This window comes from Oncorhynchus keta, unplaced genomic scaffold (assembly GCF_023373465.1).
Source record: "Oncorhynchus keta strain PuntledgeMale-10-30-2019 unplaced genomic scaffold, Oket_V2 Un_contig_3062_pilon_pilon, whole genome shotgun sequence".
Classification (NCBI taxonomy): domain Eukaryota; kingdom Metazoa; phylum Chordata; class Actinopteri; order Salmoniformes; family Salmonidae; genus Oncorhynchus; species Oncorhynchus keta.
This window is the reverse complement of record NW_026287059.1, coordinates 32,562-49,543: the sequence shown is the minus strand read 5'-3', so window position 1 is coordinate 49,543 and position 16,982 is coordinate 32,562. Positions and strand designations below refer to the sequence as shown.

Here is a 16,982-nt window from a genome sequence, read left to right as displayed (position 1 = left end):
TGCCCCTACCTGCATGTACAAATGACCTTGACTAACCTGTAACCCCGCACATTGACTTGGTACCAGTATCCCCTGTAAATACCCTCGTTATTGTTATGTAATTTTCTTACTTTTTGAATAATTTTTTAAACTTTAGTTTATTTAGTAAATATTTTTCTTGAACTACATTGTTGGTTAGGGGCTTGTAAGTCAGCATTTCACGGTAAGGTCAACTACACCTGTTGGTTAGGGGCTTGTAAGTAAGCATTTCACGGTAAGGTCAACTACACCTGTTGGTTAGGGGCTTGTAAGTAAAGCATTTCACGGTAAGGTCAACTACACCTGTTGTATTCGGGAGGATGTGACAAATATAGTGCAGCATTTGGTAGATGCCAGGTAGAGAGAGGCTAGAGAGGCTCAGAGATTATAGAATGAGTCATGATGTATAGTATGCAGAGGCTGTTAAAAAACAGATTGGTGGAACAGCAGTGAAGACTGATAGAACAACTGTACTTAAGGTTGGTTGTGTTTCTGCTGGTTTGGAAGCCTGTTCAGAAATCTTGCTCTCATGAATGTCTGGTGTCAAAGGACACTTTGAATAATGAATAAAGTTGACTTCGTAGCTTTTATTGGTAAGACTATCAATACGACTCGGGTTGTGGAAAGAAGAAATGCCAGATTGAAGGTTACTGTGGAGACGGCAAAGAGATATTGGGGGGGTAACAGATGTTACATTTGAAATGGTTCTGTACCTGCTGAACAATACTAAGGGGGGGGGGGGTTCAGCATGATATAGATACAGTTTAATGGGGTAGGGGGGTTGGGGAGGGTTTTTTTTTCGGGGTAAGAAGTTGGTATTTGGTTGTTATGTTTTTTTCATGGTTGTGCAGAATCAGATCATGATTGATCGTACATTCCAGCACAGTAGGTGGCGGCATGCAAATAAACGTTTGTTTGCGGACCGCCATGATACCATAGAAAAAGATGAACTGGTGGTGGCGGTAATGCAGAATGAGTCGGCAGCAGAGTCTTCGTATGGACCGGAAGTTAGACCGGAAGGAGGAAAACACTAATGTAGCTAGCTGGTAGCTAACCATGAATATATTATTTAGTGTAGAGGTAAATATTGTCAATAATTCCTCAGGTTTCTATCAAACTGTAACGTTAGTAACAAGCTAGTGTCCCGTAGAGCCTTCTGCTGTTTCGGGGTAATGCGGATTGACAGAAGAATCTAACCCGGAAGCTGGCCTGGAAGAAAGAAGATGCTTATGTTGATAGCTAGCTAGCTTAGTTTGGAAGTGTCTGAAATGTGTCTGATATCATTTGATGTCGTTTAAATTAGACTTGGATTTAGCCCAACTCGGACTATATACGTGGAGCTAGCGATATTTTCAACGACCATTTCATATAGTTTTGCTATTTGGTCTAGGAAAGTAAATTATCTAGCTACCGTTGGCCTAGCTAGGTAGCTATCTGAGTTGTATGGAAGCTAATGTGACCTCGTGGTGAACTGTCGGGGATTTGAGAAGAATCTGCTTTAGTTTAATTCAGTGACCCAACTCCTTCATAGGAAAGTATTTCTGAAGAATTCACGATGGATGAGGTGAGAATGACTATTAACTAATGCTAAACCAGTCGGGATGGCTATGCCTAAAGTATTAGCTAGTTAGATCATTCATTCAGCTATGTATTAAAGCTTCAATTAGTAGTGGAAACAATCACAAAGGGTGTTGCCTCCCCTCTTAGAAGCTAATAAAAAGCTGAGAGGTGGCCTGAAGAAATGTAACCACTCTCAGATTCATAAACAGAGCTATTGATGCAAGGAGTGACCATCCATGATATGAAAATGAGAGTTTTAACTATGTTTTTGAGGTTAAATAGTGTTTCTTTACATGTACTTTATTTACAAACATCGGAGTAAAACACGTTTATATTTTGGGTTCTGATGGGTATATATAACTAATTCAATCTTATTCTTTGTTTTAGGATTCTGCTGACCCATCCAACCCCCCTCTCTCCTGCTCCACTGAACCCAACCCTCCGGAGTCACCGGTTCCTGACTCTAACCACAGAGACATGGACACCTGCAGTGAAATACCCAGATTTAACATTGTAGTCAAGGAGGAGGAGGAAGACTGGGACGTGGATAATACTGGTAAATAAACATGCTTCATTAATTACATCTCAGAGATTATACACTTCCATTATATATATAGCAGGTTAATTGGTAGCACTTTATTTGGAAAGTCCACCTGTAGATTATCTACAGACATCAGTAGCATGTCAACTAATACATTTACATTGTAGTCATTTAGCAGACTCTCTGATCCAGAGCCACTACAGTAGTGAGTCATTTAGCAGACTCTCTGATCCAGCCAGAGCCACTACAGTAGTGAGTCATTTAGCAGACTCTCTGATCCAGAGCCACTACAGTAGTGAGTCATTTAGCAGACTCTCTGATCCAGAGCCACTACAGTAGTGAGTCATTTAGCAGACTCTCTGATCCAGAGCCACTACAGTAGTGAGTCATTTAGCAGACTCTCTGATCCAGAGCCACTACAGTAGTGAGTCATTTAGCAGACTCTCTGATCCAGAGTTAATACAGTAGTGAGACATTTAGCAGACTGTCTGATCCAGAGTTAATACAGTAGTGAGTCATTTAACAGACTCTCTGATCCAGAGCCACTACAGTAGTGAGTCATTTAGCAGACTCTCTGATCCAGAGCCACTACAGTAGTGAGTCATTTAGCAGACTCTCTGATCCAGAGCCACTACAGTAGTGAGTCATTTAGCAGACTCTCTGATCCAGAGCCACTACAGTAGTGAGTCATTTAGCAGACTCTCTGATCCAGAGCCACTACAGTAGTGAGTCATTTAGCAGACTCTCTGATCCAGAGCCACTACAGTAGTGAGTCATTTAGCAGACTCTCTAATCCAGAGCGACTACAGTAGTGAGTCATTTAACAGACTCTCTGATCCAGAGCGACTACAGTAGTGAGTCATTTAGCAGACTCTCTGATCCAGAGTTAATACAGTAGTGAGTCATTTAGCAGACTCTCTGATCCAGAGTTAATATAGTAGTGAGTCATTTAGCAGACTCTGATGCAGAGTTAATACAATAGTGAGTCATTTAACAGACTCTCTGATCCAGAGTCACTACTGTAGTGGCATTTGGATCAGATCCAGAGTTAAATACAGTAGTGAGTCATTTAGCCCTAACTCTTGATCCCTTATTCTAAACATAAGCCTAACCTTACCCTTATTCTAAACATAACCCTGGCCCTAACCTTACCCTTATTCTAAACATAAGCCTAACCTTACCCTTATTCTAAACATAACTCTGGCCCAACCTTACCCTTGATTCTTCTAACATAACCCTAACCTTACCCTTATTCTAAACATAACCCTGGCCCTAACCTTACCCTTATTCTAAACATAACCCTAACCTTACCCTTATTCTAAACATAACCCTAACCTTACCCTTATTCTAAACATAACCCTGGCCCTAACCTTACCCTTATTCTAAACATAACCCTAACCTTACCCTTATTCTAAACATAACCCTGGCCCTAACCTTACCCTTATTCTAAACATAACCCCAACCTTACCCTTATTCTAAACATAACCCTAACCTTACCCTTATTCTAAACATAACCCTAACCTTACCCTTATTCTAAACATAACCCTAACCTTACCCTTATTCTAAACATAACCCTAACCTTACCCTTATTCTAAACATAACCTTAACCTTATTCCTTATTCTAAACATAACCTTAACCTTACCCTTATTCTAAACATAACCTTAACCTTACCCTTATTCTAAACATAACCCTGGCCCTAACCTTACCCTTATTCTAAACATAACCCCAACCTTACCCTTATTCTAAACATCACCCTAACCTTACCCTTATTCTAAACATCACCCCAACCTTACCCTTATTCTAAACATCACCCCAACCTTACCCTTATTCTAAACATCACCCCAACCTTACCCTTATTCTAAACATCACCCCAACCTTACCCTTATTCTAAACATCACCCCAACCTTACCCTTATTCTAAACATCACCCCAACCTTACCCTTATTCTAAACATCACCCCAACCTTACCCTTATTCTAAACATCACCCCAACCTTACCCTTATTCTAAACATCACCCCAACCTTACCCTTATTCTAAACATCACCCCAACCTTACCCTTATTCTAAACATCACCCCAACCTTACCCTTATTCTAAACATCACCCCAACCTTACCCTTATTCTAAACATCACCCCAACCTTACCCTTATTCTAAACATAACCCCAACCTTACCCTTATTCTAAACATAACCCCAACCTTACCCTTATTCTAAACATCACCCCAACCTTACCCTTATTCTAAACATCACCCCAACCTTACCCTTATTCTAAACATAACCCCAACCTTACCCTTATTCTAAACATAACCCCAACCTTACCCTTATTCTAAACATCACCCTAACCTTACCCTTATTCTAAACATCACCCCAACCTTACCCTTATTCTAAACATCACCCCAACCTTACCCTTATTCTAAACATCACCCTAACCTTACCCTTATTCTAAACATAACCCCAACCTTACCCTTATTCTAAACATCACCCCAACCTTACCCTTATTCTAAACATCACCCCAACCTTACCCTTATTCTAAACATCACCCCAACCTTACCCTTATTCTAAACATAACCCCAACCTTACCCTTATTCTAAACATCACCCCAACCTTACCCTTATTCTAAACATCACCCCAACCTTACCCTTATTCTAAACATCACCCCAACCTTACCCTTATTCTAAACATCACCCCAACCTTACCCTTATTCTAAACATCACCCCAACCTTACCCTTATTCTAAACATCACCCCAACCTTACCCTTATTCTAAACATAACCCCAACCTTACCCTTATTCTAAACATCACCCCAACCTTACCCTTATTCTAAACATCACCCCAACCTTACCCTTATTCTAAACATCACCCCAACCTTACCCTTATTCTAAACATCACCCCAACCTTACCCTTATTCTAAACATCACCCCAACCTTACCCTTATTCTAAACATAACCCCAACCTTACCCTTATTCTAAACATCACCCCAACCTTACCCTTATTCTAAACATCACCCCAAACATCAAACCCCCTAACCTTACCCTTATTCTAAACATAACCCTAACCTTACCCTTATTCTAAACATCACCCCAACCTTACCCCTAACCTTACCCTTATTCTAAACATCACCCCAACCTTACCCTTATTCTAAACATCACCCTAACCTTACCCTTATTCTAAACATAACCCTAACCTTACCCTTATTCTAAACATAACCCTAACCTTACCCTTATTCTAAACATAACCCTAACCATACCCTTATTCTAAACATAACCCTAACGTAACATTGGCAAGCATTTGCTTATCAACAGATAGTCCATCTCTAGCTGCTGTACAGATGGACACACTATTCGTTTAGATAGTCCATCTACAGATAGTATGACCATCTGTTTAATTAAATAAAAGGTTAATTGTTTATGGAATAAAAACATAGGACAGAGACCGATAATAGCTATAAAATAGTCATACGTTTTGTTTACCCCTTGAATCATTCTATGTCATTTCAGGTAGCCATGACAACCACCATCACAATGATTCTTATGAAATTGCGTCTGTAGTTAGTAACAGATAAGATTCGCTTTCCTGCAACATTATTTTTTTGTTGAAATTATATTTAATCTCTGATAAATGAAGCTAATTGATTGAATCCAAATGGGCCCTTTAGATTTATAGGATTCACATAATAGTCAATAAATACCCACATCTGATCTGGATCAAACTTAGTCCTTCCATTGAGTAAGATACACTATGTGGACAAAAGTATGTGGACATACGTCATTTAGTGGATTTTGGCTATTTCAGCCACACCCATTGCTGACAGGTGTATAAAATCAAGCACACAGCCATGCAATCTCCATAAACAAACATTGGTAATAGAATGGCCCGTACTGAAGAGCTCATCTGCCCCGATCAACTGTAAGTGCTGTTATTGTGAAGTGCAAACATCTAGGAGCAACAACGGCTCAGCAGCGAAGTGGTAGGCCACACAAGCTCACGGGAACGGGACTGCCGAGTGCTGTAGCACCTAAAATCGTCTTGTCCTCGGTTGCAACACACACTACCGAGTTCCAAAATTGCCTCTGGAAGTAACTTCAGCGCAAGAACTGTTTGTCGGGAGCTTCATGAAATGGGTTTCCATGAGCCTAAGATCACAATGTCAAGCGTCGGTTGGAGTGGTGTAAGGCTCGCTGCCATTGGACTGTGGAGCAGTGCTAACACGTTTTCTGGATTGATGAATCACGCCCGAATGCATAGTGCCAACTGTAAAGTTTGGTGGAGGAGGAATAACGGTCTGGGGCTGTTTTTCATGGTTCGGGCTCCTTAGTTCCAGTGAAGGGAAATACAGAGATACAGCATACAATAACATTCTAGACGATTCTGTGCTTCTAACTTTGTGGCAACAGTTTGGTGAAGGCCCTTTCCTGTTTCAGCATGACATTTCCTCCGTTCACTGTCCCTCACCCCCAAGAGCCAATTCCTCCTTTGGCCGCCTATCCTTCCAGTTCTCTGCTGCCAATGGCTGGAACGAATTGCAGAAATCACTGGAGCTGGAGACTCATATCTCCCTCACTAACTTCAAGCATCAGCTGTCAGAGCATCTTACAGATCATTGCACCTGTACATAGCCCATCTGTAAATAGCCCATCCAACTACCTCATCCCCATATATATATATATTTTTTTTGCTCCTTTGCACCCAAGTATCTCTACTTGCACATTCATCTTCTGTACATCTCAGTGTTTTAATTGCTAAATTGTAATTACTTCCCCACTACGGCCTATTTATTGCCTTGCCTCCCTAATCTTACCTCATTTGCACTCACTGTATGTAGACTTTTCTATTGTGTTATTGACTGTATGTTTGTTTATCTCATGTGTAACTCTGTGTTGTTGTTTGTGTCGCACTGCGTTGCTTTATCTTGGCCAGGTCGCAGTTGTAAATGAGAACTTGTTCTCAACTGGCCTATCTGGTTAAATAAAGGTGAAATAAAAAAATAATAATTTAAAAAGTGAGGTAGGCCATAGAGGTCGAAATAATTACAACTTAGCATTAATACTGGAGTGATGTGCAGATGATGTGCAATTATGTTTATATACTGTTTTACCGAGTTCATATGTATATACCTATTTAACAACTGCTGTACACACCTATTCTATTCATATACTGACCTTACTGTCTACAGTGTAGACTCTACACCATCATATATATATATATATGGGGCGGCAGCGTAGCCTAGTGGTTAGAGCGTTGGACTAGTAACCGGAAGGTTGCAAGTTCAAACCCCTGAGCTGACAAGGTACAAATCTGTCGTTCTGACCCTGAACAGGCAGTTAACCCACTGTTCCTAGGCCGTCATTGAAAATAAGAATTTGTTCTGAACTGACTTGCCTAAATAAAGGTATAAAAAAATAAATAAAAATAAAAATATATTCCGGACTGTTCTGATACATACATACAAATCCCACCAAAATGTGTTGTTAGGTAACACTGCACTGTTGGAGCTTGAAACATCAGCATTTAGCTTCACCTGCTATATAACAAGGTGATTTTAAGTGGAACAACCTTGATTTGGCGGTTCAAAATATCCCTCTGGGGGTTAGCTTAGGGCTAACTGTGCCAGGTATCTCACGGGAAAAGCTAACATGTAGCATTTTCGAGAAAAGTATGGACCCTATAAATTTACAATATTTATTTTCTGTTTCGTCAGGAACAAACATTTTGACTTAGTCAGGGTGTTGACTAATTTGAATTAATCAATATTTATGTTGTTACCACAGAAGAGAGACCTGACCACTGTTCTGAGAGTGAAGGGAGTCCCTCTACAACAGGACTACCTGAACAACACCAGGGGAATCACACAGCTAAGAAGATGCACTGCTGTTCAGTGTGTGGAAAAAACTGTCACAAGTTATCAAAACTACAAATACACATGAGAACTCACACAGGAGAAAAACCTTACTCCTGCTCTGTCTGCGGGAAGCAATTCAGTGAGAAAGGAAACCTGAAAAAACACCAGACGTTGCACACAGGAGAGAAGCTGTACAGTTGCTCCGTGTGTGGTGAGAGTTTCTCTTCATCGTCAATTCTTACCAATCACCAGAGAACACACACAGGAGAGAGTCAAGTGTCTGTAGAAGAGTGTGGTTTTACACCACCACTTGTTATCAAAGTGAAAGAGGAGGACGAGGATCCTGCTTTTGGTGAGTTAAAGGGACTTATTCTGGAAGGGCTTGAATTGCAAAACATTTGTTTTGATCAAACTTTGTAATACTTTGTTATTCAAAGGGGAAAAATATATAGTTAGTTCCACATTTTCGCATAGTTTATCCATCCCATCTTATCCCACAGCAGAGAGACCTGACCACTGTTCTGAGACTGAAGGGAGTCCCTCTACATCAGGACTACCTGAACAACACCAGGGGAATCACACAGCTAAGAAGATTCACTGCTGTTCAGTGTGTGGAAAAAACTGTCACAAGTTATCAAAACTACAAATACATATGAGAACTCACACGGGAGAAAAACCTTACTCCTGCTCTGTCTGCGGGAAGCAATTCAGTGACAAAGGAAACCTGAAAAAACACCAGATGGTGCACACAGGAGAGAAGCTGTACAGTTGCACCGTGTGCGGGGAGAGTTTCTCTTCATCGTCAATTCTTACCAATCACCAGAGAACGCACACAGGAGAGAGTCATGGTTTTACACCACCACTCGTTATCATAGTGAAAGAGGAGGAAGAGGATCCTGCTTTTGGTAAGTTAAAGGGACTTATTCTCTCAGGGCATGAATTTCCCAAACTTTAAAAAAAATTTAAACCAATAATTGCGTTACTTTCAGTTATTCAAAGGGGAAAAAAAATATATAGTTCCACATTACACATGGTTTATCCATCCCATCTTATCCCACAGCAGAGAGACCTGACCACTGCTCTGAGACTGAAGGGAGTCCCTCTACATCAGGATTACCTGAACAACACCAGGGGAATCACACAGTTAAGAAGATTCACTGCTGTTTAGTGTGTGGAAAAAACTGTCAGAAGTTATCAAAACTACAAATACATATGAGAACTCACACAGGAGAAAAACCTTACTCCTGCTCTGTCTGCGGGAAGCAATTCAGTGACAAAGGAAACCTGAAAAAACACCAGACGGTGCACACAGGAGAGAAGCTGTACAGTTGCTCCGTGTGTGGGGAGAGTTTCTCTTCATCGTCAAATCTTACCAAACACCAGAGAACACACACAGGAGAGAGTCATGGTTTTACAACACCACTCGTTATCAAAGTGAAAGAGGAGGACGAGGATCCTGATTTTGGTAAGTTAAAGGTACTTATTCTGTAAGGGCTTGAATTGCAAATATGTTTTATTAATAATTATTTATATTACTTTCAGTTATTTAATGGGAAAAAAACTATGGTGACAATTCCACATTTTCACGAAGTTTATCCATCCCATCTTATCCCACAGCAGAGAAACATGACCACTGCACTGACAGTGAAGTGGGTCACTCTACATCAGGAGAACCTAAAAGAAAACAGGAGAATCACACAGCAAAGAGCTCTCACTGCTGTTCAGTGTGCGGAAGAGATTGCCAAAAGCTATCATCACTGCTAATACATATGAGAATACACACAGGAGAAAAGCCATACCCTTGCTCTGTGTGTGGAAAGCAGTTCCGTGTAAAAAGACATCTTCAAGACCACCAGAAAGTGCACACTGGAGAGAAACCTTACGTCTGCTCCAAATGTGACAAGAGGTTTGGTTTCGCCTCAGCCTTGAAAAGGCACCAGTGGTTACACGCAGAAGAGAAACCTTACTCCTGCTCTGTGTGTGGGAAGGGTTTTGGCCGTCCAGATCAGTTAAAGGACCACTCTCTGCAACACGCAGGGAAACCCCACTGCTGTTCTGTGTGTGGGAAGGGTTTCAGCCGTCCAGATCAGCTAAAGGACCACTCTCTGCAACACGCAGGGAAACCTCACTACTGTTCTGTGTGTGGGAAGTGTTTCAGTGAGAAGAGGTATCTTGAAGACCACCAGTCAGTGCACACTGGAGAGAAACGACACCCTTGCCCTGTCTGCAAGAAGAGTTTTGTAAGATTAGCTGGCCTTAAAGTCCACCTCAGATATCATACAGGAGAGAAACCTTACAGCTGTCCTAAATGTGGCCAGAGCTTCATTAGTTCTCAAAAACTTCAGAGACATCAGAAAACTCATGCTGCTTTACCACCTGTTGAGTTTCAAAACCCTGTTACAATTGAAGGAGAGCGGGAGGGAGAAGATGAGGAAGTTGGTGGTCTGATTAATTCAGATGGAGAAGAGGTTGGTTGGGATCTTCATCGTCTCGGTAAGTGGAAGCAGAACAGCCATGAATTACATTAATACAATATTGACTTTGAATGAACATCGCTCTTTTATTTAAAAATCCCAATGCAGACATTTAACTCCATTTGAAATCATTTCTGGGTAAAAATGAAGTACCTTGCTTTGATTGTTTTCAATTAAAATGGTCAAAGATAAACAGGCAACATCTCAAGCAAGAATTTTGCTAAGACTGTCTGGGAGTTGTCTGAGTAGGGAGGGGGGAAACTGAAAATGAGCTGTTATTAGCAGAGCGGTTTGGAACTCTCTTTCTTATTGGTCTGTTAACTACTTTACCGCCTGGTGATGTCACCAGACAGGCCAAAACTCCATCTCACCAGATTGAAATGTCTAAATTCAAACAGCACTTCCGCTAAAAGGGTATTATCATAATTTAAAATAAACAGTATTTTTTTTCCAACCTCATAGTGTGGAAATGTGTATAAAAGACAGGAAATCACATGTTTGACTGCACTGGACCTTCTAACCTGTGTTTTCTCATTCAAACAGACGAGAGTTCGGAGGGAGAACCTCTACATCAGGAGAACCTAAAGAAACCTAGGGAATCTCAAAGCTCAGAGATACAGTTGCTCTGTGTGTGGGGAAGACTGGCAACGGTTATTTGATCTGAAAAAGACAAAATGACAGTGCACACAGGAGAGAAATCGTACAGCTGTCCTGTGTGTGGGAAGAGTTTTAGACGAACAGACCTCATGAAACAACACCTCTGGACACACAAAGGAGACACATGGGGAGAAACCTTACCCATGTTCTGTCTGTGGAAGACTTTTAAGCAAGATCATCAGACCTTTAAAATGCACAATAGAGTTCATACAGGAGAGAAACCTTACAGCTGTGCTGAATGTGGCCAGAGCTTTTTGCCATAGTTTGTACATCTGCGTTGTTATATTGCTTATATAGGTCTATCTCGTAGCTTATTAATAATTTTAGGTAATGTAAGAATGAAGCATTTAATTGTTTTTGTTTACTTTGTGTGTTATAATTATCTCTTGTGATTTTCTCCATGAGGGTGGTGAGATAGAGACCCAACATGTTATATTATAGTATCTCTTCCTCATAACCATGTTTGCCAGTGACAGTCTCTTCTCCATGAGGGTGGTAAGATAGAGACCCAACAACATATTAGTCTCCTCCCATTCAAATATTTTTGTTCGTCAAAAGTCCAGTTAATAGATGCATGTAATTCCAGCTCGTATTGCGAGGGTTGTTTTCCCAATGCTTTTTCAGTGCGTCTGTCTGTCTATAAAAGTGAATCCTCGTGATCGTATTGTCCTGTTCTCTTTTCATAACCCAGAGTGAAGATGATTCATTCTGTTCTCTTTTCATAACCCAGAGTGAAGATGATTCATTCTGTTCTCTTTTCATAACCCAGAGTGAAGATGATTAATTCTGTTCTCTTTTCATAACCCAGAGTGAAGATGATTCATTCTGTTCTCTTTTCATAACCCAGAGTGAAGATGATTCATTCTGTTCTCTTTTCATAACCCAGAGTGAAGATGATTCATTCTGTTCTCTTTTCGTAACCCAGAGTGAAGATGATTCATTCTGTTCTCTTTTCATAACCCAGAGTGAAGATGATTCATTCTGTTCTCTTTTCATAACCCAGAGTGAATATGATTCATTCTGTTCTCTTTCGTAACCCAGAGTGAAGATGCTTCATTCTGTTCTCTTTTCATAACCCAGAGTGAAGATGCTTCATTCTGTTCTCTTTTCATAACCCAGAGTGAAGATGATTAATTCTGTTCTCTTTTCATAACCCAGAGTGAATATGATTCATTCTGTTCTCTTTCGTAACCCAGAGTGAAGATGATTCATTCTGTTCTCTTTTCATAACCCAGAGTGAAGATGATTCATTCTGTTCTCTTTTCATAACCCAGAGTGAAGATGATTCATTCTGTTCTCTTTTCATAACCCAGAGTGAAGATGATTCATTCTGTTCTCTTTTCATAACCCAGAGTGAAGATGATTCATTCTGTTCTCTTTTCATAACCCAGAGTGAAGATCATTCATTCTGTTCTCTTTTCATAACCCAGAGTGAAGATGATTCTGTTCTCTTTTCGTAACCCAGAGTGAAATGATTAATTCTGTTCTCTTTTCGTACTTGATTCTGTTCTCTTTTCGTAAATAGTGATTAATTCTGGCAAACCCTGATTCAGTGAGTCTGTTCTCTTTTCGGAGTTTTCATTCCTTTTAGCCTTAAAACACTTTAAATAGTTGGCAAAACGCTGAGTCTGTTTCTGTCTTTCTCTGTGAGTCCTCAACATCATCTGAATTTCTGTCGCTGTGTCCATTTCTTTTTCGAATTGCTGAACGAATAGGCCTCGTCGCAGGTCGTTTTCTTGTAGTTGCCTTAATAGTTTAGTGTTAATTATAAAAGAACAATCATTTGTGAATGTAATAACGTGTGTGTGTTTTGGCTTCAAAAGTTAAAACTCATGTCGACATTCATTATTTTTATTGAAGGAGAATGTGGTTCTTATCCAGTTACACAAGTCCACAAGGAGTCAGAAAGACACCTTATTGAAGCTCGTCGGCCATCAGCTCCACTCTCTGTGACAGATTCATGTGTCGACTCTAAAAGTTTGTGGGCAACATTTGTCACCGTTTTATAGTTCATATTTAATGTTTTGTTTACAGTTATAGTGTCGTGGCTTTGCTGGCATTCATCTAAACGATGGTGTTTCCCCCAACGAGGCATTCATCTAAACAATGGTGTTTCCCCCAACGAGGCATTCATCTAAACAATGGTGTTTCCCCCCAACGAGGCATTCATCTAAACGATGGTGTTTCCCCCAACGAGGCATTCCTCTAAACAATGGTGTTTCCCCCAACGAGGCATTCATCTAAACGATGGTGTTTCCCCCCAACGAGGCATTCATCTAAACGATGGTGTTTCCCCCAACGAGGCATTCATCTAAACGATGGCGTTTCCCCCAACGAGGCATTCATCTAAACGATGGCGTTTCCCCCAACGAGGCATTCATCTAAACGATGGTGTTTCCCCCAACGAGGCATTCATCTAAACGATTGTGTTTCCCCCCAACGAGGCATTCATCTAAACGATGGTGTTTCCCCCAACGAGGCATTCATCTAAAAACGATGGTGTTTCCCCCAACGAGGCATTCATCTAAACGATGGTGTTTCCCCCAACGAGGCATTCATCTAAACGATGGTGTTTCCCCCAACGAGGCATTCATCTAAACGATGGTGTTTCCCCCAACGAGGCATTCATCTAAACGATGGTGTTTCCCCCCAACGAGGCATTCATCTAAACGATGGTGTTTCCCCCAACGAGGTTGACATGCTGAAATCATTGAGACCTGTAGCTACACGTTGCATGTTGTCCATGATGAACATGTGTATATATCCAATGGATCTTTCAAATCTCCACGGTAACAGAGAGCAGGAGTTGCCATTTGACAGAGAAGCCTTGAGCGAAATAATGCAGTCTTTCTCGTGAATGTCCAAACCCCATTAATATCTCAACCAATCATGGCTGCTTCTTCTTTGATTAGGTTTGACGGTTGGCATCCAGTAAATGCTGCATTACCGCCACCTACTGGACTGGAGTATAACTCCCTAATACTTTGCTTGGATAAAATATACAAATAACCTATCCCATCTAACACTCAGTAAAAAGAAAAGGAAACATCCCCCTACTGAGCCCTGAATTCTGATTGGCTCAAAGCCATGGTATATCAGACCGTATACCACGGGTATGACAAACCATTTAGTTTTACTGCTCTAATTACGTTGGTAACCAGTTTATAATCGCACCTCAGGGGTTTGTGATATATGGCCAATATACCACGGCTAAGGTCTGCTTCCAGGCACTCCGTGTTGCGTCGTGCTTAAGAACAGCCCTTAACCGTGGTATATTGGCCATATATCACACCTCCTCGGGTCTAATTGCTTAATTTCACAATATAATGTGCATCCCGCCGCCTACTGTACGGGATGGAAACAGGAAGTACCTAAAAGAAACGGAATCAAACAGCAGATAAGATCAGACCCAAGGGATCCTGGGAGGGCGGGCCGTGTCAAACAGCAGATAAGATCAGGCCCAAGGGATCCTGGGAGGGGTTGGCCGTGTCAAACAGCAGATAAGATCGGGCCCAAGGGATCCTGGGAGGGCGGGCCGTGTCAAACAGCAGATAAGATCAGGCCCAAGGGATCCTGGGAGGGCGGGCCGTGTCAAACAGCAGATAAGATCGGGCCCAAGGGATCCTGGGAGGGGTTGGCCGTGTCAAACAGCAGATAAGATCAGGCCCAAAGGATCCTGGGAGGGGTTGGCCGTGAAACAGCAGATAAGATCAGGCCCAAGGGATCCTGGGAGGGCGGGCCGCGTCAAACAGCAGATAAGATCAGGCCCAAGGGATCCTGGGAGGGCGGGCCGCGTCAAACAGCAGATAAGATCAGGCCCAAGGGATCCTGGGAGGGCGGGCCGTGTCAAACAGCAGATAAGATCGGGCCCAAGGGATCCTGGGAGGGCGGGCCGTGTCAAACAGCAGATAAGATCGGGCCCAAGGGATCCTGGGAGGGCGGGCGGGCAAACAGTAAGATCAAGGGATCCTGGGAGGGCGGGCCGTGTCAAACAGCAGATAAGATCGGGCCCAAGGGATCCTGGGAGGGCGGGCCGTGTCAAACAGCAGATAAGATCAGGCCCAAGGGATCCTGGGAGGGCGGGCCGTGTCAAACAGCAGATAAGATCGGGCCCAAGGGATCCTGGGAGGGGTTGGCCGTGTCAAACAGCAGATAAGATCAGGCCCAAGGGATCCTGGGAGGGCGGGCCGTGTCAAACAGCAGATAAGATCGGGCCCAAGGGATCCTGGGAGGGGTTGGCCGTGTCAAACAGCAGATAAGATCAGGCCCAAGGGATCCTGGGAGGGCGGGCCGTGTCAAACAGCAGATAAGATCAGGCCCAAGGGATCCTGGGAGGGCGGGCCGTGTCAAACAGCAGATAAGATCGGGCCCAAGGGATCCTGGGAGGGCGGGCCGTGTCAAACAGCAGATAAGATCGGGCCCAAGGGATCCTGGGAGGGCGGGCCGTGTCAAACAGCAGATAAGATCGGGCCCAAGGGATCCTGGGAGGGTTGGCCGTGTCAAACAGCAGATAAGATCAGGCCCAAGGGATCCTGGGAGGGCGGGCCGTGTCAAACAGCAGATAAGATCAGGCCCAAGGGATCCTGGGAGGGCGGGCCGTGTCAAACAGCAGATAAGATCAGGCCCAAGGGATCCTGGGAGGGCGGGCCGTGTCAAACAGCAGATAAGATCGGGCCCAAGGGATCCTGGGAGGGCGGGCCGTGTCAAACAGCAGATAAGATCGGGCCCAAGGGATCCTGGGAGGGGTTGGCCGTGTCAAACAGCAGATAAGATCAGGCCCAAGGGATCCTGGGAGGGCGGGCCGTGTCAAACAGCAGATAAGATCAGGCCCAAGGGATCCTGGGAGGGGCGGGCCGTGTCAAACAGCAGATAAGATCAGGCCCAAGGGATCCTGGGAGGGCGGGCCGTGTCAAACAGCAGATAAGATCGGGCCCAAGGGATCCTGGGAGGGCGGGCGTGTCAAACAGCAGATAAGATCAAGGGATCCTGGGAGGGCGGGCCGTGTCAAACAGCAGATAAGATCGGGCCCAAGGGATCCTGGGAGGGCGGGCCGTGTCAAACAGCAGATAAGATCGGGCCCAAGGGATCCTGGGAGGGGGGCCGTGTCAAACAGTAAGATCAGGCCCAAGGGATCCTTAAACAGTCCCTGAAACTGTTTCTGCCGCAGCCACAATAATGTCCAGTTTCTTAGAGATTTGGGAGCCGTACAGTTTATAACTGTCCCTGAAATTATTCTAACATACAATAATGTCCAGTTTCTTTGAGATTTGAGCCGTACAGTTTATAACTGTGGAAATGAACGCCACAATAATGTCCAGTTTCTTTGAGATTTGAGCCGTACAGTTTATAACTGTGGCAATGAAAGCCACAAAATCCACCTTTTAACACACTGGGTATCTTTTGACTGGCAGTAAACATTTACTACAGGCTGTGATGAGTCACCACCACACCTTCACAAGCATCACTTGTTTTATATATTATTTTAATTTGCGTCAGCATAGGAGATTCGATTGGCTGCTCTATATTTTGACACCTTAATCTTCTTCACCCTTACAGGACACTCCGGGAACTCAGGATCGTGATCCCACCACAATTACCACACTGTCGTCCTTCTACACACCGTTGTTCATTATCCTCCTTCAGTCTGCACACACTTGAACCGTGATCCTTTACAGCTCCTCCTCTGCAGTGGTTTGGGAATGAAAGCTCCTACAGTGTATCTGACATAACCAAGCTTCACATGTGTAGGTAGACGCTCTTCATCGTAAAGCAACAGGACCGACAGACTTCTGTTTCTCCATTCACCCAGCGGGTCAGACGCCGGGAACCAACCACACCAGGAATTGTCTTCATGTATTCAACCTGAACATCGGTCTTCACCCCCAGATGACTCCTCT

General features: G+C 43.0%; 1 protein-coding gene across 1 annotated transcript; it reads left to right on the top strand.

Annotated features, from left to right (window-relative positions):
- Nucleotides 1–1,012: 1,012 nt before the first annotated feature.
- Nucleotides 1,013–15,855, top strand: LOC127923683 (zinc finger protein 271-like). The gene is made up of 8 exons (XM_052507732.1): nucleotides 1,013–1,582; nucleotides 1,966–2,134; nucleotides 7,884–8,306; nucleotides 9,015–9,419; nucleotides 9,572–10,447; nucleotides 10,972–11,055; nucleotides 14,790–15,216; nucleotides 15,318–15,855. Exons 1-8 carry the CDS (start codon nucleotides 1,574–1,576, stop codon nucleotides 15,853–15,855), a joined length of 2,931 nt encoding a protein of 976 aa, XP_052363692.1. The 5' UTR covers nucleotides 1,013–1,573.
- Nucleotides 15,856–16,982: the final 1,127 nt, after the last annotated feature.